Raw genomic sequence first — 26,030 nt, 5'->3', positions numbered from 1 at the left:
CGCTTTGGTATACTTCCTTTTTTTTTTTCTATTACACTTTATTCACTATACCTTTTATATATACATATACCTATATTCATTCATAGATTTAGATAAGGAAGAAATTTCTATTGTATATATATACTGATACAATCCTTTATGATTCTTTAAACATTGACAAATAATAAAAAGAAAAAAAAACATGGGAAGGTTAGGCGGAGCCCAAACAATAATGAGTTCATTGCCAAAAACGATGCATACAAACAAGATTTTTTTTTTTTTTAAAAAAAGCCTACTTTTTTTTTTGGTTTCCATATTCAACCTGTCTACCTTTTTCATTCTCCTTTAGTTAGATAGATAGTCTCCTATGTTTCTTTTCCCCTCAACAAGAAAAATAGATTATCTATTTATATATATATATATAAAAACAAGACAATTGAATGATCTACAAAAAAAATAATAATAATAATAATAAAAAAGGAACTATTCACTAAGATCATCTTACTTTTTTTTTATATTGTTATCATTGGTGCAAAAAATGATGCTCTTCTTAAAAAAAAAAAAAAAAAAACTTAAAAAAGGTAAGGTAGTACAAACTCAAAATAGGACGCAAGGAGACCCATCAACTTGTCTTTTTTTCTTAAATTATACAACTAGTTTACTCTCATTTGTTTTGTTCTAGTGAGATAGAACCCGTTCAAAATAATAATAATAATAATTAAAAGGAAGGATAAAGATGATATACCAAAAATGCTGTCACTAAAGAAAGGGAGGGGGAAGATTCCCTTTTGACCGTGCTCAAAAAAAGGTCCTCAGGATTCTCCTTTTATGGTGAACATGATTAATATTGTATATAATATTATTATCACCTCAGTTCATTACTCTTTTTTTTTTTTTTTTTTTTTTTATTATTTTTCAATTTGTTTTGGTTGAATCATTATCTTCTTTATCATAGTCAAGTGGTTACATATCTAAGCAATCATCATGTCATGCATTCATATTAAAAATATTTTCGCATGAACTTCCTCATTTGGGAATCCTGCTATTGGATACCCTAACAAAAATCGGACTATCCTATTTTGACCTAGCCAGTTTTTTTTTTTTTTTTTTTTTTTTTTTTTTTTTTGGATTCAGGGATATTCTAATAGCCGGGAAGAAAAAAAACAGAGAAAAATCGATAGAGAATAACGATTGATAATGATAAACAATGATTGGTTTTTATTAATAATAATGCAAAAAAATATAAATGTAAGTATGTATGTATATATGAAACAATGAATAAAAATAATATGATACAAATAATAATAATAATAAATGAATAAATGTAATATATATAACTAATGTTGATCTTCTTCATTTGGATTATAATTTGGAGCCATGGGACAAGTTTCTAGAGTTTGATGATATCCAGGAGGAGCTTCAGAAGCAGTTTGTACATAAGAAGGAGGTTTCGGCATATGACCATCCCAAGTATGCTGTCGAGAGGTGACCACTAGAGGAACTTCCACTGTACATACGGTAACACCAGGTTTACGAGAAGGATGTTTTCCAAGTACTTTGTTTTCCAATTTGTGCAAGTCGTCGTGTGATTTATTTTTCAAAGAAAAAAGAGAAGTGATAGAAGAGGATGAAGATGATCGACTAAGTACTGGTGAAGATGCTCGAGAATGAGGTGGTGTCATGACTGGAGGAGGATTTGTTGATGATGATGGTGAAGTGGGTCGACTAGTTGATGATCTAGATGAACTTCCAGCTTGTTGTTGTTCATCATGATGTTGCTGTAATATGCGTTGACTTAATCGAGTTTTATCGTCTGTTTGATCCGAAGCCCATGAGGTATATCCACCATCTTCATCATCCGTCACAGCATGATGATCAGTATCATCCGTTGCATTACTTTCTTCATCCGTATCCAATCCATTATCGTCATCATCACCAAGTTTTTCTAGTAAAATGTTGACCACTAAAGAATGAGTCACTTTGAGAAGTCGACTGTTGGTATCTGCATTGACCCTTGGAATAAGTCTAAATAGAGCGTTGTATTCTTGTGGCTTGGTGGGATCATAATCATGAGCTTGACTAGGACTAAACGTACTGTAACCAAGGGGAAATACATCATCGGATCGAGACATGAGGGTATGAGCTTGAGAATCAGTTGTTCTGTATTGAACTCGTTCACGTAATGCACAAGTGACAGATTTCATTCCATAGTGTTCAGGATGTAAGAGTTGCATGGCCAGGTTGAGTCGAATCAGTCCACCTTCTCGATAAGCCATAGTAGGAGCAGTTGCACTATATCGAATCTTGTTTGTATGTTTCTTTCCATAAACTGTTTCTACACGATCAGCAGTAGGAGTCAAGTCTGACATGAGGCAACGTTTGATAGTAATATCCATTGAAGTACGAAGATCTGATGAGAACATGGGACGATAAATGGCGCAAGTAAGACGATATCTAATATAACCACGTTTTCCTTGGTAACTGGCAGGTAAATGAGAAGGAAGTTCAAGAGAAAAATAATAAGCATGTTCACCAGGTTGTAAAACATGAAGTTCACCATCTTGACCTAAAAAGTGTTGTTGTCGACTATAAAGAGATCTTGTTTCACTAGCTTCAGGAGTACTAACCATACCATAACTACTTGACTTTTTCAAATGAACTTTACAACGACCTTCAAAATAGATAATAAGACGTCGTACTTTAATAGGACGGTGGACTTGTAACACACATTGACCTGACAGGGTGCAACCTTCGGATTCATCGTCAGCAGCTCCTTGCATAATCCCAGTAAAAGAGTCATCGATGACAAAGGATATAGAAGCATCTTCTTTCGTTTGAGGCATGTAAAAGAATAATATATAAGTAAGAAACAATAACAACAACAACAAAAAAAAAAAAAAAAAAAAAAAAAAAAGAAAAAAAAGAAAAAAAGAAATAAAAAAAAATGTTTCGGACTCACTGATCAAAGGGATAGATATAAAATTTTTTTTTATTGACCGACAATTGATAACTAATATTATACTGATTTCAATGCTTGATAAACTTGATCCATAAGATTTGGTTTATTACCTTGTGGTAATATGCCCCTTGAATTTAACCATTCTTTTAACATTGGTACTGTACACTAAAAATAATAATAATAATAATATAATAAGAAAAAATAATTATATCGTTATTTTTTAATATCAAATCGGTGAATTAAAATCAAGATAAGCTTGTTGTTACCTTATCCAACTGTTGATCTTTATACGCTTGTTCCACACTCAGATTATGTGTTGCTTGTCGTTTCTTGCCACTTGTTCCGGAATCGCCGATGATATCCTAATCAATGCAAAATCAGTACCTCCAATAAGATCTTTCATTTAAGCACACACACACACAGAAAAAATATATATATATATATATTTTTTACCTTCCGTTTTTGGTTGATATTTGACGCATTTTCCATCAAATTACCATAATTTGGGATGAGGTCTTTGAATGCTATAATTTCATCACCTAATCTCTTCATAAAACAAAAATAGTATAAACAAGAAAAAAAAAGTCCGTTTTAATATATATATATATATATATAGTACTGATAAGAAAGAAATGGCTTACGTTATCAATCATTTCAAACTTGGGTATTGTACTATCATCCGATTTTTCTAATGGTTCATCCAATGCAATTGCTTGAAGTGTAGCATAATGTTGTTGTAATCCTAATATAGTAATCTATCAATATTATCCATTTTTCATATAAAAATATTTTAGTCACTTGCCTGGATTTTCAAATACCATTGGATCATAATCACCTTTGATAAACAGTTTGTTGATAATTGATTTCATAAAGTCCACTTGTAAACTTGTTGCTATAAAATGATATGATAAAAAAAAAAGTGTTGTTTGTCATAATTCCGATACTTTCCTTTTCTTCTAAAATATATTGTTGATAAATTTTTACCATGTGGTGTGGATTCTACAGGTATCTGTCGGATATCATCGGCATATGGAAGACAAATCACGTTAAATCCAGGAGGTGTTATTTGTATACCATCATCATCCAATTTTTCATTCTAAATAAATAACAAAAAAAAATCAATGCTATTTTTTTTTCTTTTTTTTTATCCATGTTATTTTTTTTTTTACCTGAGGTACTAATGCTACTAGGTTTGGCATTGTATTTTTGCGTCGAATAAGGTAACACATGACTATCTTATCTTGATCTAAGACAGCATTCAATAAAGCAGTGAAAGTTCTGGTACTACCTTCGTATTCCTAAACATACATATTTCCGTTGATGAGTCTATGATTACTCTTTTCTTCATAATATACTTACCATTTCACTTGGATAGATAAAGTATGAATGTTTGACATTGGGATAATTTGAAAGAATAGAATGAGGTCTGAAGCCAAGGAGTGTAAGACCTATCAAAAACCATTTAATAAATAAAATTAAAATATATATTTTTTTTTATATTCTTACCTGGATCACCAACATTTCGCATTGCATTTATTTCGTCCTTTGTAAACACAACCTTTTCACCACCATATGGAAAAAAGTATTTAACATCGTAATCCGTTAGGAAGAGATTTGAATCCTAAAAAGTATAATGTGAGATATATATTATTATTCTTATTTTCCATTCTACTTACCATGCATTGATAGGCTGTCACAGTTTGTACTTCTTGTATTCGTTCTCCTTCAGTCAATACCTTTTTTGGAGAACCTTTCTTTTGTTCCATGGCCAAAGAATAACTATAATAATAATAATTTATGATTTAGAACTAATAAATAAAAAAAAAGAATCATATTTACCCTTTCACACCAATAGTAAGATCCTTTGCAATATTGAATGGTATTGAGAATAAAGATCTTTTCTTCACTTCTTTTCGTCGTATTCTTGTCATTAATTCTTCAAGTTTGGTAGATCCTTTTTCCATTATAAAATCATTTGCTTCATCATCATCATAAAAATCATCAGATTTTTCATGTATGAATACTTCCTAAAGAAAAAAAAAAAAAGATGGATCAGATCAATCAATGTGATTTCATATTTTTTTCTTTTACCCGGTAAAAATGTTTATAATCAAAATTATGATGAATGCGATCCAATCCAAAGAGTTCAATTCGAATATTCATATCCAAAAGATCCTATAAATTAAACAAATGAGAACATGGATATATTCTTTTTTTTTTTTTTTTTGATATTAACCTTTGCACGTTGTATAGCAGCATTTCTTAATTTTTCATTATCACTATGAGGATGATCTTGATTGGTAAATAAAAATACACGTTTACTGGTTCTTTTTTGAGTACTAATATTAATATTAAAAATAAAATGAATATAATGTGGCATAAAAGATTTTTTTTTTTTTTTACTTACATTGCTGAAAAAATATCAGCACAAGTCCAGAATACATCTCCAAGAGGAAATTCGGCTGAAGTGATTCCATATAATTGTTCAAAGTCTACTTCACCATTCATCATACTTTCGATTTGTTTAATACGTGTTGGAGTAGGTGAATCAAGATCTTGTAATATATAAACATGACCAAAATTTGCTGGATTTTCTGCTTTTTCCTAATAATAATAATAATAAAAAAAAAAGGATTTATGCAAAATTAGGATTAAAAAGAATGTATCACAAAGAGTAAAAAAAAATATATGTATAATTTTTTGTTATTACCGTTCCATAAAGAAGTACACCAACTAAATCAGTTGTATTACTAAATACCTTGGCCACCAATACAGAATGAAGACATTTCATTACTTTGACAAAAGGTGTATAACCATCAATATCCTTTGTCATCATTTTTGGTGAACAGTCAATGGCAAACATTACCATATCTCGGTTATCGTATGTTTCCTGTAAAATAATAAAAACCCAATGTATCAAGATCCTTAAATTCAATAATAAATAAAGAAGACTTACTGTAGCAATAGCTTCTGTTTCTTGGTTATCATCATCTTCGAAAAATGTAGAATTAGCAGATCGAAGAAAGTTGGCATCCATAATAATAATAATAAAAAAAAGGTCGAAAAAAAAATATGAGAAGCATGAACGCGCCTCTTTTTTTAAATTGACAAACAAAAATTCACAGTCAGCGGGATTCAAAATCAGTTTGCAAATGAGATCACCAGCCATCATGACACCATAGAGTTTCTCTGTTTAGTTTGTTGTACTAACCTGGATTTTGAAACGAATTGAAATAATAAATTAAATTAAATAATATTCTTCTTATTCAACATGAAATATCATTATTATTGATTTTGTTAGAAGAAATTGAAAAAAGGTTTACTATCAGATGGAATTTTATCTTCACATTTCATTTTTTTTTTTAGTTAATATGATGTATTAATTTTCATTGGATCTATTTGATCTACTTTATTTGATTCAACCTAGAACTTCCAAATGCATTGTCAAATTCAATTCTGCAAACCAAAACATGGTGTAACAAACCATCATTTACCAACTTCGCGGTGATTGAAAAAGGCACTCTTTGGTCTAGTTCCGTTTCTATGAGAAAGATCTGTTTTTTCCTTTTTCTCGCTTTTCCTTTTTCTTTTTCTTTTCCTTTCTTTTTTTTTTTTTTACATCTTAAAAAAAATACAATAACAACATGAACTTGACTCCTTCATTTTTCACCACTGCCTCTGCTCGTGTTGATCTCAATTACCAACTGTTAGCATCACCCAATTGTGAAGTGATCAAGTATCAAGATTTACAAGTTCAACCAGGTACCCCTTTTAACGATCCTAACTTGACTATCACCATTACCAATACCAAGACGAATGGTGATGGTTATATATTGAATATCATTATACAACCTAAAGTGGATATTGAACTCTTACACTTTGAAGCTAAATATTCGACTGTATTGACCGATTTAAAAATGCTTGCCAATGGATTCCAAAGTTGGTCACAAACAAGAGAAATGGGTGCTAATGATCGTATTAGTGATATCAAGAAAACAGTAGCTTGGTATACTCAATACAATCTTCAAGGGTAAAGAAAAAAAAAAAGGAAATAGATAAAATAAAATAAAAAATCAAACATATAATACTTTTTATATATATAGGGACTATGATATTTACCCTCATTCTGGTGAAAAAGGACTTATTCATTCCAGTAGTTATACACACTTTCGCGACATTAGTAACAACATTGTTTTCTTTGGTTCTTTATCTGAAAATGTCGGTTATACTTATTTCAAGGCGAATTTTAATTCTAATATTTTTGGACTCTACAAGGACGTGGAAGGAAAACGAATCAAGGCCACCGAATCATGTGCTGTGATTAAGACATGGATACATCAAGGTCATGATGCCGAACGTATACTTTGGGATGGATATGCTTCTTATTTTGAAGATAGACGCGTACTTCGAAAGGATCAAGAACATCGTCGACATGTCAATGGTTGGACATCTTGGTATAATTATTATGTAAGTTGAATAATAATAATAATAGGGTATGAACAAGAAGAACTGATCTCCCTTTTTTTTCAATTTTTTTTTTTTAAATAGGGCGATGTGAGTGAATCGATTATTATGGAAAATATTGCAGCTCTCAAGAAACATAAATATCCTATTGATATTTTTCAAATCGATGATGGATTTCAAACTGCTATTGGTGATTGGCTCTCTATTAACAACAAATTTCCTAATGGGATGAAGACAGTGGCAACAGAAATCAAAAAAGCAGGTTTTATGGCAGGACTTTGGCTTGCACCTTTTGCTGTTGGATTCACAAGTATGATTGTCAAGAAACATCCTCACTGGCTCATTCAAGATGGAGCAGGGAAACCGGTGGTGGCAGGACCAAACTGGGGTGGATTTTATGCTTTGGATATGTATCAAGCTGAAGCACGGGCATACTTGAAGACAGTATTCGATACAGTATTACGCGATTGGGGTTTTGATATGGTCAAATTGGATTTTTGTTTTGCAGCCGCTATGATTCCTCGACAAGGCAAATCTCGTGGTGAAATCATGTGGGAAGCCATGGAACTGATTCGTGATCTAGTAGGTGATGACAAGTTGATTCTCGGGTGTGGGGTCCCTCTTGCAGCTGCTTGGCGAAAAGTAGATTATTGTCGTATTGGATCGGATGTGGCCAATTGGTGGGAAGATACCAAACTCAAATATCTTCATGTACGCGAACGTGTGTCCACAGCCAATTCTTTGGTGTCCACTTTGTCTCGATGGTCCATGTCGGATACTATGTTTGGCAATGACCCTGATGTGATGATCCTACGACATAAAAACAACAAGCTCAAGCCTGATGAACGCTATACATTATGTGTGATCAACAATATCCTTGGTGCGCTCGTGTTTAGTTCAGACAATGTGGGTGATTATGGACAAGATGAACATTTATTGTATTCGGCCACGTTCCCCAAGGTGGTTCCTCAAGTGGAAAGTGTGATTGAATTCCGGCCCTCCGTCTATATGATTCGATTCATGGTACAAGGAGACAATGAAAAGACGGCACCAAGACACTATACAACCTATAGCAATTTATCTGATCAAGATCAAACGCTTTATCTTCCACCACCACCACCACTTGATGACAAAAAGAAAAGGGGCCCTTTTCTATTTTTCGCCACTGACAATGACATGCATCTGACTTATCCTGACCGTCATGCTCCTCTCTTCTATCATCCTTCATCTAGCTTTGTTCTCAAAACACACGAAACAAAGACATTCATGCATATACCCCCACCTGCCAAGGACAAGGTTGTTTTCATGGGCTCCTCCAGTCACATTGTTCCTGGTGCCGAAATACATACACTTCAATATTCGCCAGAACAAGGTATCCAAGTCGCCTTCCGCCAAGAAAATAAAAGACAACATCATCTGTATTTGGGCTTTGGTGATTACTTGCGTGATAGTCGACAAACCAACAAACCTGCTGATCCACTGATCAAGGTCAATGGCCAATCTGTCTCCTGGGAAACCATTCAAGTCGAAGGACGAGGTGAAGGCCGATCTCAAAGTGAAGTACGTCTTGCTGTGGTGGATTTGTAATTGATTTTTTATTTATTGGATTTTGTTTTATTTATTTATTTGATGATAATAAATTATTATTTTTTTTTTGTTCTTTGTTGACATTCTATATGCCTATATGTGTATGTTTTTTTTGCTTCTGAATTCAACAAAAAAAAAATTTTTTTTATTATTATTAAAGAGATAAATGTATACAGAAAAAAAAATAACAACAACACCAAAACACAGTTCGTTCTATATTAATGCGGTAACACCACCAAAAAAAAAAAAAAAATACATAAAGATAAAAGAAAAAAAAATACATATAAAAGGTGGGGTTTCTAACTAGTAAGGAGGGTTGACTAAAGATATGGATTGTTCCCTGTAACAAAAAAAAAAAAAAATGTAAGCGATAAAAAGGCAAAAAGAGAGAAAAAAAAAAGTCGTTTGCATACTTTGTTGACATGGTAGAGTACAGACCAGATAATAATTGATTCAATTCAATTTTCACATCTGTTGAAGGAGGATGGATAATTTGTTGTTGTTGTTCATTGCCTAAAAGTTGAGCAGCTACCGAAAAAAAAACAATGCATGCATGCATGAATCAGTACAACATACCCCCCTCTTTGATCTTACTTACCCAGTGCTCCTTTCAAATTTTCAACATTGACGATTGGTTTTTCCCCTTGAGAATGTCGTTTCTATAATAAATATGATGTAAGTATAGACAAGTTTTTTTTTTTTTTTTTTTTTTTTTTTTTTTTTTTTTTTGTCTTTTACCTGCAAAGAACCATTATTGATTGCTGCGGTGAGTTTTGGTTTCATGTCAGTATCAGAATCGACTTCAATTCGGAATCCTTTTTCTTGATTTTCTAATAATAATAATAATAATAATTCTAATAAGGAGAGAATACATCTTAAACTTACTTTTTTTTTTTTTTTTATAACTTTACCATAACTTTCAGATGCCCATTGTACATAAAGTCTTTCTTCTAAATTCACATCCGAAATTTGTTGATCGTGCAATTTATCGTCATCCAAGATGGCCTTGACCACTTTCTGCCGATCCATCCAATCAATGACTTTGTTGATGCCAAATTGCGCGTCATCCAAACAAGGTGCATCCGCAGTTGGTTTTGTTGTTAGATCTAATTTTGGTTCTTGATGCAGGTGCTGTCGCTTTTCTTTGATCGATTGTGCATAATTCATGACCTGTTCCATACCTGTTATTTCCGCCATCGTCCTTATCCATTCCAAGGTCACTGTTGCCAGAGATTGTTGATACTTGATGGATCTATAGTCAATAGGGTTGTCAATGGAGGGACCATCCAAAGAAGGAGAAGAAGGAGCAATACAAGAAGGAGTAGCGCCACTAACAGGGATAGTTAAGTCATCTGTTATCACACCACCAGGCATTGTATCTTGAATAGTGGAATCACCAATCACTGGAGTGTTGGTAGCAGTTGTAAACTCCTGAATACTACAAGAGTCATCAGCACCAACAGACTTTTTTTGAACAAAATCATCACCAGCAGATACGATATTATGATGTGTTCTATCAGCCACACCAGTACTAGCATGTATACAATCATAGGCAAGATCCTGTAGGGCAAAGATAAACGGTACTGTTCGAATGACACCATAGCCATTGAATCGTCTAGGTATACAACAAAGTAGTTGATAGATCGCCATCATATCACGGACATCCACATTTTTCAATCGTACCCAAACATAGATAGATTTCAGTAGTTGATGTAGAAATGATGAATTACCAAAGGAATTATACAAGGATGACCTGTGAATAAGAAAAGGAGGCATTGATTACTTTGGATCATTCCATTCTCGCATATACATGCACATTTTCATTGTTCTAACTTACAAACAATCTGAATTTTTTCCAGGAGTTGAACTGAGAAAGTGAATCAATGTGTCAGCAAACTTCAATCGAATATCTATATAGAGTAAATAGATTTGTTAATGGTTTTAGAGATCAATTTTTTTTTCTTATCACCTTGATAGTCGTCATATAATATTTCCAGTCCAGGTAACCATGTTTCCATTGTAAAAGTCACATCAGGATCCATTGTTTCATTTTCCAACGCCTTGATTGCATTTGCTTGAAAGATGTAAAGAAATCGCACACTACATTGTTGATAGAGATGCGTAGGGACATCACGGATGATCGTTTTTTCTTGTTCACTATCAACAACAGTATCAGTATTATCAATTTGAGAAGAGGAAGGTTTGGTTCGAAGTTTGTCAATGATATAACCAATAATATCATTCCATTGATTCGCATAATATGATTGAGAGGCGAGACCGACAATACTTTCAAAAAGATCATGCTGCACACTATAATGTTTGAGTTGTTCAGGATGTTGAGAATCGGGTTTCTTATCATAAAAGGTGCCAGTCCTTGTGAGAGATTTCATCATCAGTGTATAAAGAGAAGTCAATAATTCCAAAACAGGAACTCCCATCAGTTGTAATTTGGAAGTCAAAATGGTTCGTAGTATGGCCACATTTCCAACAAAGCGATCCACTTGACTAAGATCAGTCATATCCACAGGCCGATGAAGATAATATAATACGTTTGTTAACATCAGATATCGGTATTGAGGCTAAATAAATCAATAATAATAATAAAAGAAACATGTCATTAAAAAATAACAACTAGGCTTGACAATTATTTTTTTTTTTATTCACCTGTATTGAATGTAAGATCAATTCTGATACTGATTCACAAAACTTGGTTGGCCACCATCTTTGTTGAGAAGTATAATAACTAAAAATAAATAAAAAAAAAAGTGTTATCACTAGTTTAATATGATGAAAAAAACTTACTCTTTACAAGGAGTGAGAGATGTACGTACGCCGATACCATTAGATAAACTAAATAAAAGTGACAAAGTTTGAGCTGCCAAATGTTGAATCCATTCCATAGATAAATTCTCCACTTCAAAAACAGAACAACGGACATCGATGGAGGGGACACTAAATAATAACAATGACAATAATAATAATAAGAAAAAAAAAAGAAGAATCCAGTTACATATATACTTGAATTCTTTTTTTTTTTTTTTTTTTTTTTTACCTTTTGGATAGTTCCAAAGCGAATGAGGACGAAGTATCAAGAGTGGCTAATAGAGGAGGTATAATGATGCCAAAGAGAACAACAGTATCACTTGAATGAATAGCCGAAGAATTGACAATGGCAGCAATGGCTCTATGACCACAATATTTCATTTGCAAGGCCAAAGAAGCATCATCATTTGGATAGATCGCAAATGAGGCAAACCGACTCACTAGTTTTTCATAATCACGAGTAAATTCAGGATCCACACCAAGACTGGCACTATCGTAATAACTGCAAAATACATAAAACTATAGATCATGTTAAGTTCCTTATTTTGGTATGTTGATGCAATGTTATTTAGTTTACCGTATCACAAGCCAAATCAATCAACACCATATCTCTTGTATCTAATAGTTGAATAAGGATAACTACAACAGACCGACAAAATAAGTTGATATCACGGTGACATGTCTGAATGAGAGCTTTGAGAATTCGAAGGGAGACTTTGTTGTTTCTAATTGGAAAATGAATTGAATAAGTTCAATGTTAAATATATATATATATATATATATATTTTGTCATTTACTCTTTTCTTCCTTTTCGTATATCATTATTGACTTTTTTCTGTAAATAGGATCCAACTTTGGTGAGTTTTGCAGGACGTGAACTTGCATAGAAGGTGAGATAACTGAGTTCTGCTGAGAGTGGACCTAGTTGACCTTCTTTTTTTGGGTAACAGTTGTTGACAAGTCTAGCATGTTTAATATATCGAAGGCGTAATCTACCACAACAACCTACCATTAGTTAGTATAAACCAATAATATAAAAAATAAAAAGTAAGAATGAACTAAAGAAACAAAAAGGAGAGCAGAAAAAAAAAAATAGAAAACAAGACTTAAACCTTCCAAAGATTTCGACTTCCGCGGGGAGACCAGTGGGCCAATTATCGATATTTTTTGTCTCGGGGGGTTTACAGTTTGAAACTTGGGGTATGTACAAAGCCTTTTTTGCGTATTTTTTTATTGATAAAAAATAAATATTATATATATAAAAGGTATAATCAAAAAGAAAGATATGCGGTGAAAATGAACAGAATATATATATCATAAGAAATATATGATAAAGAAGAATGATGGAAAAATGAAAATGATATTATGAACAATAAAGAGATTGACGATGGGTCAGAGGATCATCTTCATCAGGTAATGCATTGAATTTTTTTTGTAATAGTAATAATCTTGGTCGTACCATTGCTTGTAATTGAGATTTGAATTGAGGATCATGTGCTTTGGTCAATAATTGCATAGATGCACACGAAAAATTTTCAATAGCTTCTTGCGCGCTAACACGATCATTGACATAATAAAATGTACCTTGTGAGTCACCCGCATAATTCAACTAAAATAATAAAAAAAAATATGAGATTTAAAATAATACATCATCATCATTTTCAGTTTTACCTCATCCATAGCTAACAAGAATAAATCATAGATTTTATCAGCTTCACGTTGTAAATCAGTCAACGTCATTTGTGAACTCTGACTTGACCGGCGTTTGAAAAACGAGTAGGCTTGGCGATCTTCATCTTGTAAATCTGAAGGTTGTGATGAACAACTAGTACAGTGAGAAGGTCGTCTTTCTTGCATTTGTTGTTGTTGTTGATAATATTCTTTTTTATTATGTCGTCGTCGTCGATGTAATAATTTTAAAGAAGAAGGTACTAACCATGATTTTAATGTCACCCATTTTGCTTTGATACATAAACAAGTTCCTCCCATCATATTATTTCTATAAAAAAGAAGAAAAAAAAATCGGGTGGCAAAAAAAAAGAAAAAAAAAAGAAAAAAGAAAATCAAACAGGAAAAGAAAAACCAAATTGAGAAAACCTCCGTTTTTTTTTTTTTTTTTATATTTATATGCATTTTTAACGCAAGGGGATGGTAAAGGGGAAAACAAGCACAAGCAAGAAATCATCATAGGCGGGATCGAAAAAAAGATGGGGAATACTAACACTAAAATAAAGTTCATTAGGAGATGATTGCTTTGACTCTCCGCGTACTGATGCATGAATCATATCCCATAAAAAGGATTACCAATGGGTTTACTTTGGTTACCAATTTGACATTGTCTATCAACAAAAAAAAAAAAAAACAACAACAAATAATATATATAATATATATGAAGTATCAACATCATTTTTATCTTCTATATTCTAAAATGAGAAAGATGGTAAACAAGGTCATGGGCTTCTCATCTCCGATGCTTCTATAGCAATATAAAAAGAAATGAGGATCCTTTGATGATTTTCCCCCCTTCTCTGTGACACGTCCGTACCACCTATTTGAATGCTGTTGTTTGATCATTTTCGTATGTGTGTGTGTATTTTAAAATGAACATATAAAAAAGGCGGACATGAAATTGAATATAACTAAAAAAAAAAAAAAAATTTGTTTATTCGTGTGAGTTCATATTAAAAAAGAAAAAGGAATCCCCAAAAGAGGTAATGATATCCATCAAATAAGAATATAGTAATAATAATCAAAACAAAAAGTAAAACAAATCTATATTACTGTTCTATACTACATATATACAAAAAAAGGTCATCCTTAATAAACAATAAGAATAATAAGAAACCAAATCTTGATCAAATGAGATGTTTGGTGTTTTGAAGTGTTGGAGGTGAAGCGCGTCATCGGAGTCTTTGATTTTGTCCCCATTTTTCCAAATAGTGTCGTATGCATATCGTCACACACATTTCTATGGCTGTTTTTGGTTTTTTTCATCATGCTGTTATAAGGTTGTTGTTTTTCGTCATTGCCGGTGCCATTCGTATGATCTAAAATTGTCACATATCCTATCGTATCCAATATCCGCAATATGCCAGGCCCAATAGGAGATTTGTATATCCGCTCCACGGTAGTGGATTCATTTAGTACGATCTTGTAATGAATCACGGGGACAGTTGCATACACTTCATCCACCCATTGTTGTAATGTTTTGCCTTCTCGGTATGTTTCCGTCATAATAAAATCCGGTGTTCCTTGTAATTCATCTCCAACATGTGCAATCGTCACCCCCGGTCGAAAGAGTCTACCTGATTGTTCATGATGATTCAGTGCATTCAATGTCTGCTCTCCAGTCAGCAGATTCATATGTGTATATGTATCGTTCAGGTAGTCGAGAATACTGTAAGTCATGTTGCTATGGCTGCTATTGAACATCATCGGTTCAAATTGGAAGGTAAGAGCGTGTTCTTGAGTCAACATGGAATAAAGTTCCCTTGCTTCTTGTGCTTGAGATGAATGTTTGAAAGTTTCCATAAAATGAATAATAAATGCTTCATGACCTTGGACACAAAAATCTTGCATAGTAAATCCCAAATCCATTAAAGACGCGTTGTTTTTTTTTGTTGCTAGAGACATGTGAGAAAACTTGTCGTTATTATTGCTGTTGTTGGCAAGGAATAAAAATTTGTCAAAGATCATAGTAGGTTGAAATCCAGTGACAAAGGTAGGACCTGTCGGCGGTTGAACTGACCAATAAGGACTAGGTGTTACCATCTGTAGTTCTGTCTGATCAAAGATATTGTCCAAGAGAGTATGAAAAGGAGAAGCATTATTTGCAAAATAGGCTGCCCAGGAACTAACAAAGCCAACGCCATGGAGGATTTCATGTAACAGGATATATTCAAAGTCAATTTGGTATGGCCGGATGTCGGGATCGCCCTTGAACCAATATTTGCCAAAAGGAGGTATTCCGTTACCATGATCATAGTTATGGTTGATAGAATTCATATATGGATCATGATTTAATTCAATCATCACGTCATGATAAACCCAAGATGCTGTATATTCGTAAGGTGAAAGTTGTTTTGCAAGCGCTTGAGGATATATAAAATTCATATCATCGTCCTTGAATGGTAAAGTGAACTATCATACATATAAAAAAAACATCTATTAATCTATTTTCAAAACCAAATAATCATAATAATTTTATTTTACCTGAGAGGATGGGGCACCAAGTCCATAGGTATCATTGGCGCATATGTGTTCACAAAATTCATAGTAAGCAGCACGGATTCTAAAATATAAATCAGTTATTAATATACATATAAATCATCGCACTTTTTATATCTTACACAAGCTTGGTTTTCAAATGAACAACTTGAGTAAATTCTTGAGCAGCGTCCTTCAGGGCCACTAATACTTTGGAACAAAAATGATCATCCAAAATACATAAAAGTTCGACTGTGACCAGATCGCTTGCATTGGCACGATACGGAATAGAATTGAGAAGTGTTGTTGGTAATGTACCGTCTTCATGTAGTCCAGGACCGGGAAGGAAATGATCGTTTGGTAAAGGTTCATAATCGTCAGCATCAAAGCTTGTTTCGTCGTTAGCGTCATGTCCATGTTGTTGATTCACTTTGGTAAAAAAAGGAGGACCAAATGAAGACCATGAAGTTGATCCATAGGTTGATAAATAAAGTAAACATACAAGTATAAATATCACCATTGAAAAAAAAAGAGAGAAAGAGAAGAAGAAATAGCAAAAAAAAAAAAAAAAAAAAGAATTGCTGAAATAATTGAAAAAGGAAAGATTCAATTTCACCACCGTAAAATCAATAAATACTACAAAGAAGGGGGGAGAAGACAGATAGGAGAACTGAAAAAAGTGAAAAAAAAAGGGAGTGTAAGGGAGTGAGGGATGGGAAAATAAGTGCAGTGAATCCAAAAATAAAATAAAATATAAATACATCTAGTCTATGATGGATTTGCTCAGGATCAGCTCTTGCATGTTCCAAAAGAGGTCGATGTTTTATTGTTCAAAAAAGATAAAAATAATATTATTTTATTATTGAAGAAATTGTAAAATATCACTAGCTATTTTATTTGCTTGAGTAATAATAATATCATGACCACCACCGGGATAGACTTCAATTGTTGCTTCAGGAATATATCTCTTGAGTAATTTAACATTTTCAAATGGTACCGTCTATTATAATAATAATAATAATAAAATAGTCATTATCTTAAAAAGTTTTCTTTTTTTCCAATTACCTTATCAGCATCACCCCAAAGAGCAAGAACTTGAAGAGATGAATTACGACAATATTGACCCACAGTTTCATATCGATCATGAAGACCATAAAAAGGGAAATCTGAAACTGTATAAAGGAAGGCACGCAAGAAACCTGGATGATGTTCAAATTGATATAGGGCAATACTAGCGATCTTTTGTGATTCTTCATTAAGAGGATCTCTTCTTACTGATTTGTAAAAATTCTTGATGGCCACCAACGCCAAAGGTCGTACAAAAGGAAGTGAGACGATATGTCGCATGAATGAATGTCGAGCAAGCTTTCCAGTCCAGGGCATATCATTAGGTTCCATTAACCCAGCTGGTGCAATCAATACTAATTTGTTGACCATTTCAGGATAAAAAGCAGTAAAAGAAGAAGCGATACCACCTAACATATATAAAAAAAATAAGAATCATCATCCATAGATTCAGGTCTCCCTATTTCTCTTTCTCTTTGTTTTTTTTTCTTCTTATTACCTCCTAATGATACACCAACCACATCCATTTTATTCCATCCCACTTTTTGAAGTAAAAGAGCCACCTGTGTCACATAAAGGGAATCATCATAATGCATAGCAGGTGCATCACTATATCCACGTCCCCATAAATCAAACACAAGAACACGATGATTATTTTCTGCCTACAAGAACATAAATAATAATAATAATAATAATAATAGAATGAGTCTATGTATTCCGTAGTTAGGACTCCTTTTTTTTTCTTTCTTTGCTTACCAAAATACGGCCTACTTTGTCATACGTCGAGGCACCAGTAGAAATACCATGAATAAGCAAAACCTTCTTTCCATCCGTAGGACCAAATTCCCAATAACGCATTCTACCCATGGGTAAGATCAAATCGTTGCCACCATCGTAGAAATCTGGACTATATAATTCTGAAGGATGTTGGTAAAGAGAAGGTAAGGTCACTCGTGAAGGATTGCTCTTCAGGACAATGGCCAAGAACAAACCAAATAAAGATAGCACGCGTAGAATCAAAGACATGGGTCTAATCTTTTCTACTACTTGTTAATGTACAAAAGAATTATGTAAAAGTGGAGAATGTATAATTTATTATAAAATAAAGGAGAGAAAAAAAAAACAAGATAAGAAAAACGAACAACTGATTTTTATACGTATATTAGTTTTTGTGCCGTTAGCGTGCCGAATGACCGGAATTCAAAACGCTACCAAGAAAAGAAAAGCGACTTTTTAAGCTCTTGGCTCTTTTCTTTTTCCCTTTTTTTTTTTTTTGTATTATACTGTATACCATGTCGTGTTCCGTTTTAACTGAACTTCCTACTGATATTCTTTTGAACAATATATTAAGGAATTTGGATGCACCTTCTTTAACACAACTATCATTAACTTCACGCTTATTCAGTCAACTCTGCCAGGATGAACTTTTATGGAAACACCTTGTCCTTGAAGACTTTCATATTCCTTTGGATGCCAGTTTTCGTCAAATGGGTTGGAAGAATCTTTATATGCGACTGAATGACTCTCGTGTTTATACTTGGGGTGAAAATGCTGATAGTCGTTTAGGACATACTGATCGAGACCTTGGTACTCGTCTTTTTTTGTAAGTAGTATATATATTTATGCTCGTATTCAAAACCATTTACTTATCATTATAACATACACCATTAGTAATTCGCGAGCTGTTTCAACACCTCATGAACTAACAAGTCTTCGTGGGAAAAACATTGTGGATATAGTTGCAGGTGGATGGTCATTTCATGCATTAGATAAACATGGACGTGTTTGGATGTGGGGAACGGTAAGAACCAAAAAAAAAAAATAATAATAAATAAATGGATGATATTAATGATGATTCTATTCTAGTTACAAAAAGAAGCCAATCGAAGTCGATCCATGGGAAGTCGACTTGTACGTGAACCTAGTTTGGTGGCATTTCCTGAAAATACACACATTGTTTCCATCTCAGCAGGACGATCTCATGCAATAGCTTTGGCGCAAGATGGAACTGTATGGCATTGGAGTAACATTTGGACACCACAACGTGTACATCTACCTTCTTCTCTTCAAAACAAAGTAGTGGTACAAGTATCTGCTAATTGGGGTCGATCATCAATCTTGACAGAAAATGGTGAACTAGTAGTGATCCCATTACCGGCCATGGTATCTCCAGCTGAACCATCAGCATCTACTGACCTTATATTGGATGACAATGTACCTGTGATTACTTTGAATAGTCTTCGACAAGATGACGAATTACACCGCTCATATCAACAATCATCTACTAATCTTCTTGCTCGACCAGTGTTGAAGGATGATTTTATTGTACAAATAGCTGGCATGGAACATGATACCTTGGCTCTCTCACGGTTTGGACGTGTTTATAAAGTGGATTGTTCGTCGGCCGATATGTCTCGGGCCCCTACGTCGTATGTTTTGGAATATATTCATTTTGGTGCTGCACAACAGGAAGACAATCAACGCAATCATCTTCATCGATTTATCTCTGCCTCCTTTCATTCCTTTGCCGTATATACTTTAGATGGTCAAGTATTACTAGGCAAACATGATGATCCCTTTGATCAACATCCTCAAATCCTCAATCATCAAGGTATTTGCAAAGTATCCTTTGGAGAGTAAGTGTCATGATGAAAAATAAGATCTATTTTGTATATACTTATTTTTTTTTTTATGGTAGTTATCACTGTGGTGCTTTGACCAATCAAGGAGATTTATTGACTTGGGGTGCATTTAGTGCTGGTGCTTTAGGACATGGTGAAACAGAAGATATGGAAGAACATCATCTGGAGTCTCCAACAAAAGTACAAGCTTTCCAAGATATGTATGTATTTGCCATTGGTTTTGGTGGATGGCATTCTGGTGTTTTAGCTATTCCAAAAAACTAGTAATTAGTTAGTTTGTTATATATATATATATATATATTTATAGATACTACTTTTGGTTCAATAAAGATTGTTTTATATTGCCTTCATTTTCATTCAAGTTTTATTTATAGGAGAATTCCCTACTTCTAACACTGAATTCATCATGGCATTGTTTTTTTTAAAAAAAAGACGTCATTTTATTATTATTATTATTATTATTCATAATACAAAGATGATATATATAGATGTAAATAAAAGTAAAAATATATAATATGGTAGACAACACAAGAAGTAAAAACAATAATAATAATAAAAAACTAACAAATAAGAGAACAAAAGTATTCATCTTACTTTGAGAAAGGATTTCTATATATGATATGCTGACTGGATGATGGTGGAGGAGTATTTCATTGAGAGTAAGTCTACATACAATGAGGAGAAAATAAGTAAGATACAGATTCACCATTATGTGTTCTATTTGAAATGAAAAAAAGAAAAAAAAAGTCAATCTGATAGTCAAATAGAGGATTTTTTTTTTTTGGTCCTTTGTACACATAAATATGTATACATTGATTTACCTTCGAATAGCTTCAGCCAAAGTGCCAGATACATCGATCGTATCCAATTTAGGACAAAGAGCCTACAAATGAGGAAATAACTCCACCAAATTGGTAAAAAAAAAAAAAAAAAAAAGGTAGACAGATAGTGAGTATATATATATGTATGAGTAATACAGTGACATACCTTCTTATCTTCATGAGGAATGGTATTGGAAACAATCATTTTTTCAATGACGGATTCGTTAATGACTTGAATGGCATTTCCAGATAATACACCATGAACAGCAATACCATAGACTTTTTCTGCACCATTTTCTACCAAAGTTTTTGCAGCCAAACCCAGTGTACCACAAGTATCGGCAATATCATCCACCAAGATAGCGATTTTCTCATGTACATCACCCACCAATACCATTCGTGATACTTCATTGGCTTTTTTTCGTTCTTTATGAATCAAAGCAAAATCCAAGTTTAACCTATCGGCAATGGAAGTGGCACTAAAAAAAAAAAAAAGTGTGATTAAGCCAAAGGTATAATAAAAGTACTACCAAAAACTAAAAAAATAAGGTTTTTTTTTATCAAACTTTTTTTTACCGTTTTGCACCACCAGCATCAGGAGAGACAATGATAGCATTTTTCCAATCAGGAATATTAGTTTGAATATACTTGACCATAGAAAGTTCACAATAAAGATTATCCACAGGGATATTGAAAAAGCCTTGAATCTGAGAAGCATGTAAATCCATAGTAATGATATGATCAGCACCAGCGACAGTTAACATATTGGCAGTCAACTTGGCAGTAATGGGAGCACGCGATTTGTCCTTTTTATCTTGACGAGCATAAAAAAAGCATGGGATGACTGCGGTAATGCGGCGTGCAGAGGCGGCTTTACAGGCATTGATCATGATAAGAAGTTCCATCAAATGGTCGTTGATTTCCCCACAGCCGGACTGTATGATAAACACGTCTTCATCCCTAACTGACTCTCCAATCGCTACCGATGTTTCTTGATTCGAGAATTTTTTCACTGTTGCCATGGCAAGGTCAATACCAATATGTCGAGCTACCATCTTTGCTAATTCTGGGTGAGCATTACCCGTGAAGATCTTGATCGAGTTGGTGGACATGAGTTGGATATACAAAAAAAAAAATAAAAAAATTGAATATAAAGAAAACAATATATTTTATAAAAGTAGTTTTCTTAACAATAATAAGAAACAAGAATAAAAGGAAGAAAACACCCCTTTTAAAGAGTAATGTCGAAACCAAAAAAAAAAAAAAAAAAAAAAAAGAAAAAGAGAAAAAGGAGTACAAAAGGAGGGGAAAATCTGAAATCTATGAATCATAGAAGATTGAAATTCCGTCAAAGGACACGTTAAAGAATACAACATTTCCATTTATATTTATTGATAAATGAATCATCCTCAACTGAACCCCAAATAGAAGATAAAAGAGGATCATATGTATTTATACAATAATGAATTAATCTATCAAAAAAAAAAAAAAAGATAATAAAATGAGAGATTGATATTTTATCATTTTGTTCTTACGTTTGTGAAGCCTCACTCACTGGTATTCTTGAGATTTCCAATTGAGCTTTTAATCCTTGATTTTGAATCAATAATCGTCTTAATTTCCATTCTATAAATTCTTCACAAGTAGGTAGCTTATACATGACAAATAAATAAAATAATAATAATAATAATAATAAAAAAGTAAGAAACAAAGAGAAAAAGGGTCTCAATAAAATATCCAATGAATTCCCACCAATTCCTGCCGTTTTTTTGTTCATGTGCTACCTTTCATATAATGGATACATGTTCGGTGATGGATCACTTTCATCATGCTTTCAGATATATCATAATTAAAAAAAAAAAAAGGAATGATCATCTTCGGTTTATCACTGTAATTCGTTTTTGCTCTCTTATTACATCATGATCATAATAATAACAAAAAAAAAAAAAAGCTTTTTAACTTCTCATTTCATCCATCAGATTATTGCCTAATTAAGGATTTCTGTCTCTGCAAAAAAAAAAAAAAAAAAAAAAAAAGAAAGAAATTGGAAACAGTATCTGATCTCTCTGCTTTTGCTCACTTACTGAAAGAAAAAAAAAATGCAATCATTATGATAGATAAAGAGAGTAATGAATGGAAAAAAGTTATGAATGGCCATATGATAGGTGATGATAACCAATTTGTTACTTAATGTTAGTATCAAACGATACCTCATTCGTTTGTATTTGTTTCAACATTGTTCTCCATCTATTGTAAAAAAAAAAAAAAAAGTGCTTTGAACCGATAGTTAGGAATAAAAACTCAATCAAGTCCAACATCATCATCATCCTTATTTTATTGAAGGTCAAAATAAAGAAACATATGTACAAAAAAGAATAAACAAATAAACCAACTATTAACTTGATTTCATTCAGAGTCGTATGATTGTTTTATCTTGATAGGTCTGTATTTGATACTATTCTTGTTGGTGTTCATGGAAGGTCGCCGGAGCATTGCTTGTTTTCCCTTTTTCGGGTGATCATCATCATCATCATCAGTTTCCTCTTTTTTCCAAGACATAGTTTCTTCTTCTTGTTGTGTAATATCATTATACAAATCATTCCAATCCTCAAAACTATTCCCATCATCTGTCAAATCATCCATATCATTTGTATCGAGATAAACTTTATCCACAGTTGTTGTTGTTGTTGTTGTTGATGGACCCCAAGTAGCATTGAGAATGATGGAAGAAAGCGCTTCGGCAGTGAATCCAGCACAACCACCAATAATAATACCACAAATCACAGCCACACCAAGATAGATGGCCACTGGATACAATAATTGACAGAGATGATAAAAATAATATAACGGCCTTAAAATAAAAAACGAACATATAAGATACACCGGCCAAAGAATGGTAAGTACCGCCACATATATGATCTTGACCAATGCATAGAGACAATAAGAACATATTGTTACCAAATAATGTAAAACCAAGATTAATTGTGGGTGAATATAATCGGTATACACATCGGGTATCGAGAGTAATGTATTATCAAGTACCTCTGCCTCAAATGTTGAAGTGTGATAATCTTTCGTCATTAATTTATAAAACAAAAGAGGAGAAAAAAAAGTGGAGAAACCTCCAAAAAAAAAAAAAAAGAAAGTTTATGGGTTTAAATATCAAACAAATGAAGATCAATAAAGAAGTAATAATAATATTTTTATTCACATGTAAAAAGAAGCAAAACAACAATAAAAAGAAGAAAGAAATTGATGTACTATAGGATAAGAATGAGTGAACTAGTCCTATTTAAAAAGATTTGTATATACAGTAATAGAAGTGACTAGCTAGTTCAGTGTTAAAAAGAAATAATAATAAACAGAGATTATTGTCTTGCATAAGGTAAAGATCGTTTTCCACCTCGCCTTGCTAAAGCTTTCCCACGTCCATTGGTGTGTCCATTTGTATGTCCATTTGAAGTTGATCCTAGTGTTGTTGATGATGGTGTTATTGTAATATGTTCTGGCTTGGTATCAATATATTCTTGTAAAGAAGGACCTCGACGACGTTTGGAAGGAGGGACAAGTATTTGTTGATGATGATTTGCTGAATTCAATGCTCTTGTACCCAAATCGTTGGAACTATCATCATCGTCGTCATCATCATCATCATTATCTGATTCCTCTTCAAAATATTCCATTGTTGAAGCTGCAGGTGTTGTCCTTCTTTTTTTTGATGCCAATCTTCGTTTCACCCATTCTCTTCCTGCTGACCAACAAGGATTACCAGTATGGATCGTAGCACTATATTCTTCTTTAAGATACCGTCGAAGATCAATCAGATCAGATGCCAATTCAGGTGCCTTGATACTTTTTTTGCATTGAGTGATATAATAACCAAAGATGATAAATTCAATGTTCTTGAGATGTGATTTTGTGCTTGTACCGTCGAGACCATGATAATAATAGAGAGCTCGATTGGCATTTTGATTCTTGAAGACTTCGTCCATAGTTTTGATCGTTCGTTTTACCACTCGTTTATAACGATCCGCCAACACAATATGTCGATCTTTCAAAAAATCCATCAACTTCTTTGGCGTGGCTACAAACTTGTCACTATCTTCGTGGATCATAAACATAAGTTGGGCGACATATTGAAACGGTTGTACCTTCATCTTTTGTAGAGCGTGATCCAAAGTTTCATGCTCTTTCAGGAGACTACGACAAAGCTTGGATGCTTCAGAATTCGTGGCCAAAAGTTTTTCAGCGCCAGTAATAGAAACGCCCATTTGTACGCGAGCAAAGATTTCCAACTAAGATCAAAATCCAAAAAAAAAAAAAAACGATGATTAGTAACAATGATATATATATATATATATATTGACTTACTTCTTCATCTTCATCCAGATCATGAAATTCAACTGTAATATAAACAAAAAAAAAGTTATAAGTTTAAAAAAAAAGAAAACGTCAATATGATAATACTTACGCATTAAGATTTCCATATCATTAAATGTATCACGATCAGCTTCAGATAGAAATCGTTGTTTGATATTATCCTTATGAGTGACTTGACTATTTTCTAGTGATGGATTGAAATAAACTTCTTCAATACTACCAGTAGAATCGTCGAGATAGGGTATTTGATTTTGAGTGAATCTATCAAAAATAAAAATAAAAATAAATAAATAAATCATTTTCTTTCATTCTTTCTTTTTTTACCTTGCAATAGAAGTAAGACGTTGTTTACCATCAATACAAACATGAACCTTACTTCCATCTTCCGTCATTCTTATAGCAAAGAGTAATGGTGGTATATAATATTTCTTCATGATCGAGTCAATTAACATGGACATCTTGGGAGGTTTCCAAACAATATCGCGTTGGTATGATGCATCCTAATATATATATAAAGTAATAACGTCAGTTCCTTTTTTTTTTTTTTTTTTTTGAACATATTCACTTTATTTCTCTTTCTCTTTTTTTTTTTCTTCCTCTTACCAATCTGATCATACCGGCCTTCAACATTTCTATTAAAAAAAAAGTGAGAACAAGTTAATTACTGCGATTAAAAAAAAAAAAAGAATGAAAATAAACATAGTTATTTCTACAGTGATGCGTTTCTTACCTTGTACCTTCCAAAGATTACATACACGACGCTTAGGTGTATCGAGTGTCATCGTTTCGATAATTGTATGTAAAATGAATGAATCAACCTAGATCAAGAGTGTTAAAAGCAAAAGAAAGAAAGAAAAGAAAAGAAAAAGGAGGAAGTTGAAGTGGTCGGGATATCAGTATACTAAAAAGAAAAAAAAACTAGTCACATGATATATCGACTAAGAGTAATCACTTTTTTTTTTATTATTATTATTCAAAGATGAATACTTTTTATATGAAGAAAAAGTTATATATAATCCATTGAATATAAAATTGATATTAAATCTTTGGTGGAAAAGATAATCCCTTTTAAGGATTAAGGTATCATACATATAAAATAAGGCA

At 32.8% G+C, this 26,030-nt stretch overlaps 13 protein-coding genes across 13 annotated transcripts; 2 read left to right on the top strand and 11 right to left on the bottom strand.

Moving 5' to 3' along the window:
- Positions 1–1,174: 1,174 nt before the first annotated feature.
- On the bottom strand, positions 1,175–2,874 carry BX664DRAFT_331934 (uncharacterized protein). The gene has a single exon (XM_051545229.1). The coding sequence runs from the start codon at positions 2,820–2,822 to the stop codon at positions 1,317–1,319; it is 1,506 nt and encodes a 501-aa protein (XP_051399840.1). The 5' UTR covers positions 2,823–2,874; the 3' UTR covers positions 1,175–1,316.
- Positions 2,875–2,911: 37 nt separating this feature from the next.
- On the bottom strand, positions 2,912–5,997 carry BX664DRAFT_331924 (SPOC like C-terminal domain-containing protein). The gene is made up of 16 exons (XM_051545228.1): positions 5,895–5,997; positions 5,649–5,828; positions 5,346–5,542; positions 5,175–5,277; positions 5,030–5,113; positions 4,778–4,965; positions 4,615–4,717; positions 4,445–4,559; positions 4,298–4,386; positions 4,108–4,236; positions 3,923–4,034; positions 3,741–3,830; positions 3,580–3,680; positions 3,392–3,484; positions 3,205–3,300; positions 2,912–3,103 (listed from the first exon to the last, which is right to left on the bottom strand). The coding sequence occupies exons 1-16, from the start codon at positions 5,973–5,975 to the stop codon at positions 2,996–2,998; spliced, it is 1,869 nt and encodes a 622-aa protein (XP_051399839.1). The 5' UTR covers positions 5,976–5,997; the 3' UTR covers positions 2,912–2,995.
- A 476-nt stretch (positions 5,998–6,473) lies between these two features.
- On the top strand, positions 6,474–9,066 carry BX664DRAFT_125180 (glycoside hydrolase superfamily). Its single transcript, XM_051539777.1, has 3 exons — positions 6,474–6,968; positions 7,042–7,405; positions 7,487–9,066. The coding sequence occupies exons 1-3, from the start codon at positions 6,583–6,585 to the stop codon at positions 8,987–8,989; spliced, it is 2,253 nt and encodes a 750-aa protein (XP_051399838.1). The 5' UTR covers positions 6,474–6,582; the 3' UTR covers positions 8,990–9,066.
- A 159-nt stretch (positions 9,067–9,225) lies between these two features.
- BX664DRAFT_331922 (uncharacterized protein) lies at positions 9,226–10,844 on the bottom strand. The gene is made up of 5 exons (XM_051545227.1): positions 9,901–10,844; positions 9,728–9,819; positions 9,588–9,648; positions 9,403–9,517; positions 9,226–9,329 (listed from the first exon to the last, which is right to left on the bottom strand). Exons 1-5 carry the CDS (start codon positions 10,763–10,765, stop codon positions 9,293–9,295), a joined length of 1,170 nt encoding a protein of 389 aa, XP_051399837.1. The 5' UTR covers positions 10,766–10,844; the 3' UTR covers positions 9,226–9,292.
- BX664DRAFT_125194 (uncharacterized protein) lies at positions 10,710–13,064 on the bottom strand. The gene is made up of 7 exons (XM_051539778.1): positions 12,610–13,064; positions 12,390–12,537; positions 12,042–12,331; positions 11,792–11,941; positions 11,654–11,732; positions 10,959–11,568; positions 10,710–10,899 (listed from the first exon to the last, which is right to left on the bottom strand). The coding sequence occupies exons 1-7, from the start codon at positions 12,822–12,824 to the stop codon at positions 10,823–10,825; spliced, it is 1,569 nt and encodes a 522-aa protein (XP_051399836.1). The 5' UTR covers positions 12,825–13,064; the 3' UTR covers positions 10,710–10,822.
- A 111-nt stretch (positions 13,065–13,175) lies between these two features.
- On the bottom strand, positions 13,176–13,804 carry BX664DRAFT_314242 (uncharacterized protein; the record flags this gene model as incomplete). Its single annotated transcript, XM_051542653.1, has 2 exons — positions 13,176–13,421; positions 13,484–13,804. 2 exons carry the CDS (start codon positions 13,802–13,804, stop codon positions 13,176–13,178), a joined length of 567 nt encoding a protein of 188 aa, XP_051399835.1.
- Positions 13,805–14,606: 802 nt separating this feature from the next.
- Positions 14,607–16,573, bottom strand: BX664DRAFT_385568 (uncharacterized protein). Its single transcript, XM_051549258.1, has 3 exons — positions 16,162–16,573; positions 16,025–16,103; positions 14,607–15,952 (listed from the first exon to the last, which is right to left on the bottom strand). The coding sequence occupies exons 1-3, from the start codon at positions 16,536–16,538 to the stop codon at positions 14,630–14,632; spliced, it is 1,779 nt and encodes a 592-aa protein (XP_051399834.1). The 5' UTR covers positions 16,539–16,573; the 3' UTR covers positions 14,607–14,629.
- Positions 16,574–16,819: 246 nt separating this feature from the next.
- Positions 16,820–18,268, bottom strand: BX664DRAFT_331915 (Alpha/Beta hydrolase protein). The gene is made up of 4 exons (XM_051545226.1): positions 17,840–18,268; positions 17,583–17,745; positions 17,084–17,493; positions 16,820–17,018 (listed from the first exon to the last, which is right to left on the bottom strand). The coding sequence occupies exons 1-4, from the start codon at positions 18,107–18,109 to the stop codon at positions 16,878–16,880; spliced, it is 984 nt and encodes a 327-aa protein (XP_051399833.1). The 5' UTR covers positions 18,110–18,268; the 3' UTR covers positions 16,820–16,877.
- Positions 18,269–18,349: 81 nt separating this feature from the next.
- On the top strand, positions 18,350–20,081 carry BX664DRAFT_331914 (regulator of chromosome condensation 1/beta-lactamase-inhibitor protein II). The gene is made up of 4 exons (XM_051545225.1): positions 18,350–18,686; positions 18,755–18,884; positions 18,950–19,719; positions 19,782–20,081. Exons 1-4 carry the CDS (start codon positions 18,376–18,378, stop codon positions 19,987–19,989), a joined length of 1,419 nt encoding a protein of 472 aa, XP_051399832.1. The 5' UTR covers positions 18,350–18,375; the 3' UTR covers positions 19,990–20,081.
- Positions 20,082–20,159: 78 nt separating this feature from the next.
- Positions 20,160–21,806, bottom strand: BX664DRAFT_331912 (ribose-phosphate pyrophosphokinase 3). Its single transcript, XM_051545224.1, has 4 exons — positions 21,123–21,806; positions 20,713–21,025; positions 20,547–20,608; positions 20,160–20,442 (listed from the first exon to the last, which is right to left on the bottom strand). Exons 1-4 carry the CDS (start codon positions 21,656–21,658, stop codon positions 20,391–20,393), a joined length of 963 nt encoding a protein of 320 aa, XP_051399831.1. The 5' UTR covers positions 21,659–21,806; the 3' UTR covers positions 20,160–20,390.
- Positions 21,807–21,906: 100 nt separating this feature from the next.
- On the bottom strand, positions 21,907–22,206 carry BX664DRAFT_349417 (uncharacterized protein; the record flags this gene model as incomplete). The annotated part of the gene is made up of 2 exons (XM_051547599.1): positions 21,907–22,018; positions 22,082–22,206. The coding sequence occupies 2 exons, from the start codon at positions 22,204–22,206 to the stop codon at positions 21,907–21,909; spliced, it is 237 nt and encodes a 78-aa protein (XP_051399830.1).
- Positions 22,207–22,813: 607 nt separating this feature from the next.
- On the bottom strand, positions 22,814–23,662 carry BX664DRAFT_331911 (uncharacterized protein). The gene has a single exon (XM_051545223.1). The coding sequence runs from the start codon at positions 23,625–23,627 to the stop codon at positions 22,953–22,955; it is 675 nt and encodes a 224-aa protein (XP_051399829.1). The 5' UTR covers positions 23,628–23,662; the 3' UTR covers positions 22,814–22,952.
- Positions 23,663–23,863: 201 nt separating this feature from the next.
- On the bottom strand, positions 23,864–25,815 carry BX664DRAFT_125120 (uncharacterized protein). Its single transcript, XM_051539776.1, has 5 exons — positions 25,657–25,815; positions 25,251–25,558; positions 25,018–25,187; positions 24,918–24,949; positions 23,864–24,841 (listed from the first exon to the last, which is right to left on the bottom strand). The coding sequence occupies exons 2-5, from the start codon at positions 25,382–25,384 to the stop codon at positions 23,915–23,917; spliced, it is 1,263 nt and encodes a 420-aa protein (XP_051399828.1). The 5' UTR covers positions 25,385–25,558; positions 25,657–25,815; the 3' UTR covers positions 23,864–23,914.
- Between the last annotated feature and the right edge of the window lie 215 nt (positions 25,816–26,030).

This window comes from Halteromyces radiatus (genome assembly GCF_025201355.1).
Source record: "Halteromyces radiatus strain CBS 162.75 chromosome Unknown BX664scaffold_4, whole genome shotgun sequence".
NCBI lineage: Eukaryota > Fungi > Mucoromycota > Mucoromycetes > Mucorales > Cunninghamellaceae > Halteromyces > Halteromyces radiatus.
This window is presented reverse-complemented; position numbering and strand designations above follow the sequence as displayed.

Coding starts and splice junctions, on each gene's coding strand:
- BX664DRAFT_331934 (XM_051545229.1), bottom strand. CDS start 2,822: ATGCCTCAAACGAAAGAAGATGCTTCTATATCCTTTGTCATCGATGAC.
- BX664DRAFT_331914 (XM_051545225.1), top strand. CDS start 18,376: ATGTCGTGTTCCGTTTTAACTGAACTTCCTACTGATATTCTTTTGAAC. Junction 18,687..18,754: donor CTTGGTACTCGTCTTTTTTT/GTAAGTAGTATA, acceptor ATACACCATTAG/TAATTCGCGAGCTGTTTCAA. Junction 18,885..18,949: donor GTGTTTGGATGTGGGGAACG/GTAAGAACCAAA, acceptor ATTCTATTCTAG/TTACAAAAAGAAGCCAATCG.
- BX664DRAFT_385568 (XM_051549258.1), bottom strand. CDS start 16,538: ATGGTGATATTTATACTTGTATGTTTACTTTATTTATCAACCTATGGA. Junction 16,104..16,161: donor CATTTGAAAACCAAGCTTGT/GTAAGATATAAA, acceptor TTTATATTTTAG/AATCCGTGCTGCTTACTATG. Junction 15,953..16,024: donor TTGGTGCCCCATCCTCTCAG/GTAAAATAAAAT, acceptor TATGTATGATAG/TTCACTTTACCATTCAAGGA.
- BX664DRAFT_125120 (XM_051539776.1), bottom strand. CDS start 25,384: ATGTCCATGTTAATTGACTCGATCATGAAGAAATATTATATACCACCA. Junction 25,188..25,250: donor CGTCTTACTTCTATTGCAAG/GTAAAAAAAGAA, acceptor TATTTTTGATAG/ATTCACTCAAAATCAAATAC. Junction 24,950..25,017: donor TGATATGGAAATCTTAATGC/GTAAGTATTATC, acceptor TTTATATTACAG/TTGAATTTCATGATCTGGAT.
- BX664DRAFT_125180 (XM_051539777.1), top strand. CDS start 6,583: ATGAACTTGACTCCTTCATTTTTCACCACTGCCTCTGCTCGTGTTGAT. Junction 6,969..7,041: donor ACTCAATACAATCTTCAAGG/GTAAAGAAAAAA, acceptor TTATATATATAG/GGACTATGATATTTACCCTC. Junction 7,406..7,486: donor CATCTTGGTATAATTATTAT/GTAAGTTGAATA, acceptor TTTTTTAAATAG/GGCGATGTGAGTGAATCGAT.
- BX664DRAFT_331912 (XM_051545224.1), bottom strand. CDS start 21,658: ATGTCCACCAACTCGATCAAGATCTTCACGGGTAATGCTCACCCAGAA. Junction 21,026..21,122: donor GATGCTGGTGGTGCAAAACG/GTAAAAAAAAGT, acceptor TTTTTTTTTTAG/TGCCACTTCCATTGCCGATA. Junction 20,443..20,546: donor TTGGCTGAAGCTATTCGAAG/GTAAATCAATGT, acceptor CATTTCAAATAG/AACACATAATGGTGAATCTG.
- BX664DRAFT_331922 (XM_051545227.1), bottom strand. CDS start 10,765: ATGCCTCCTTTTCTTATTCACAGGTCATCCTTGTATAATTCCTTTGGT. Junction 9,649..9,727: donor TCAATAATGGTTCTTTGCAG/GTAAAAGACAAA, acceptor TATTTATTATAG/AAACGACATTCTCAAGGGGA. Junction 9,330..9,402: donor TACTCTACCATGTCAACAAA/GTATGCAAACGA, acceptor TTTTTGTTACAG/GGAACAATCCATATCTTTAG.
- BX664DRAFT_331924 (XM_051545228.1), bottom strand. CDS start 5,975: ATGGATGCCAACTTTCTTCGATCTGCTAATTCTACATTTTTCGAAGAT. Junction 5,278..5,345: donor GCTGATATTTTTTCAGCAAT/GTAAGTAAAAAA, acceptor TATTAATATTAG/TACTCAAAAAAGAACCAGTA. Junction 4,387..4,444: donor GCGAAATGTTGGTGATCCAG/GTAAGAATATAA, acceptor GGTTTTTGATAG/GTCTTACACTCCTTGGCTTC.
- BX664DRAFT_331915 (XM_051545226.1), bottom strand. CDS start 18,109: ATGTCTTTGATTCTACGCGTGCTATCTTTATTTGGTTTGTTCTTGGCC. Junction 17,746..17,839: donor ACAAAGTAGGCCGTATTTTG/GTAAGCAAAGAA, acceptor ATGTTCTTGTAG/GCAGAAAATAATCATCGTGT. Junction 17,494..17,582: donor GGTTGGTGTATCATTAGGAG/GTAATAAGAAGA, acceptor TATATATGTTAG/GTGGTATCGCTTCTTCTTTT.
- BX664DRAFT_125194 (XM_051539778.1), bottom strand. CDS start 12,824: ATGGTAGGTTGTTGTGGTAGATTACGCCTTCGATATATTAAACATGCT. Junction 11,942..12,041: donor GCTTTGGAACTATCCAAAAG/GTAAAAAAAAAA, acceptor GTTATTATTTAG/TGTCCCCTCCATCGATGTCC. Junction 11,569..11,653: donor TGATCTTACATTCAATACAG/GTGAATAAAAAA, acceptor TGATTTATTTAG/CCTCAATACCGATATCTGAT.
- BX664DRAFT_331911 (XM_051545223.1), bottom strand. CDS start 23,627: ATGACGAAAGATTATCACACTTCAACATTTGAGGCAGAGGTACTTGAT.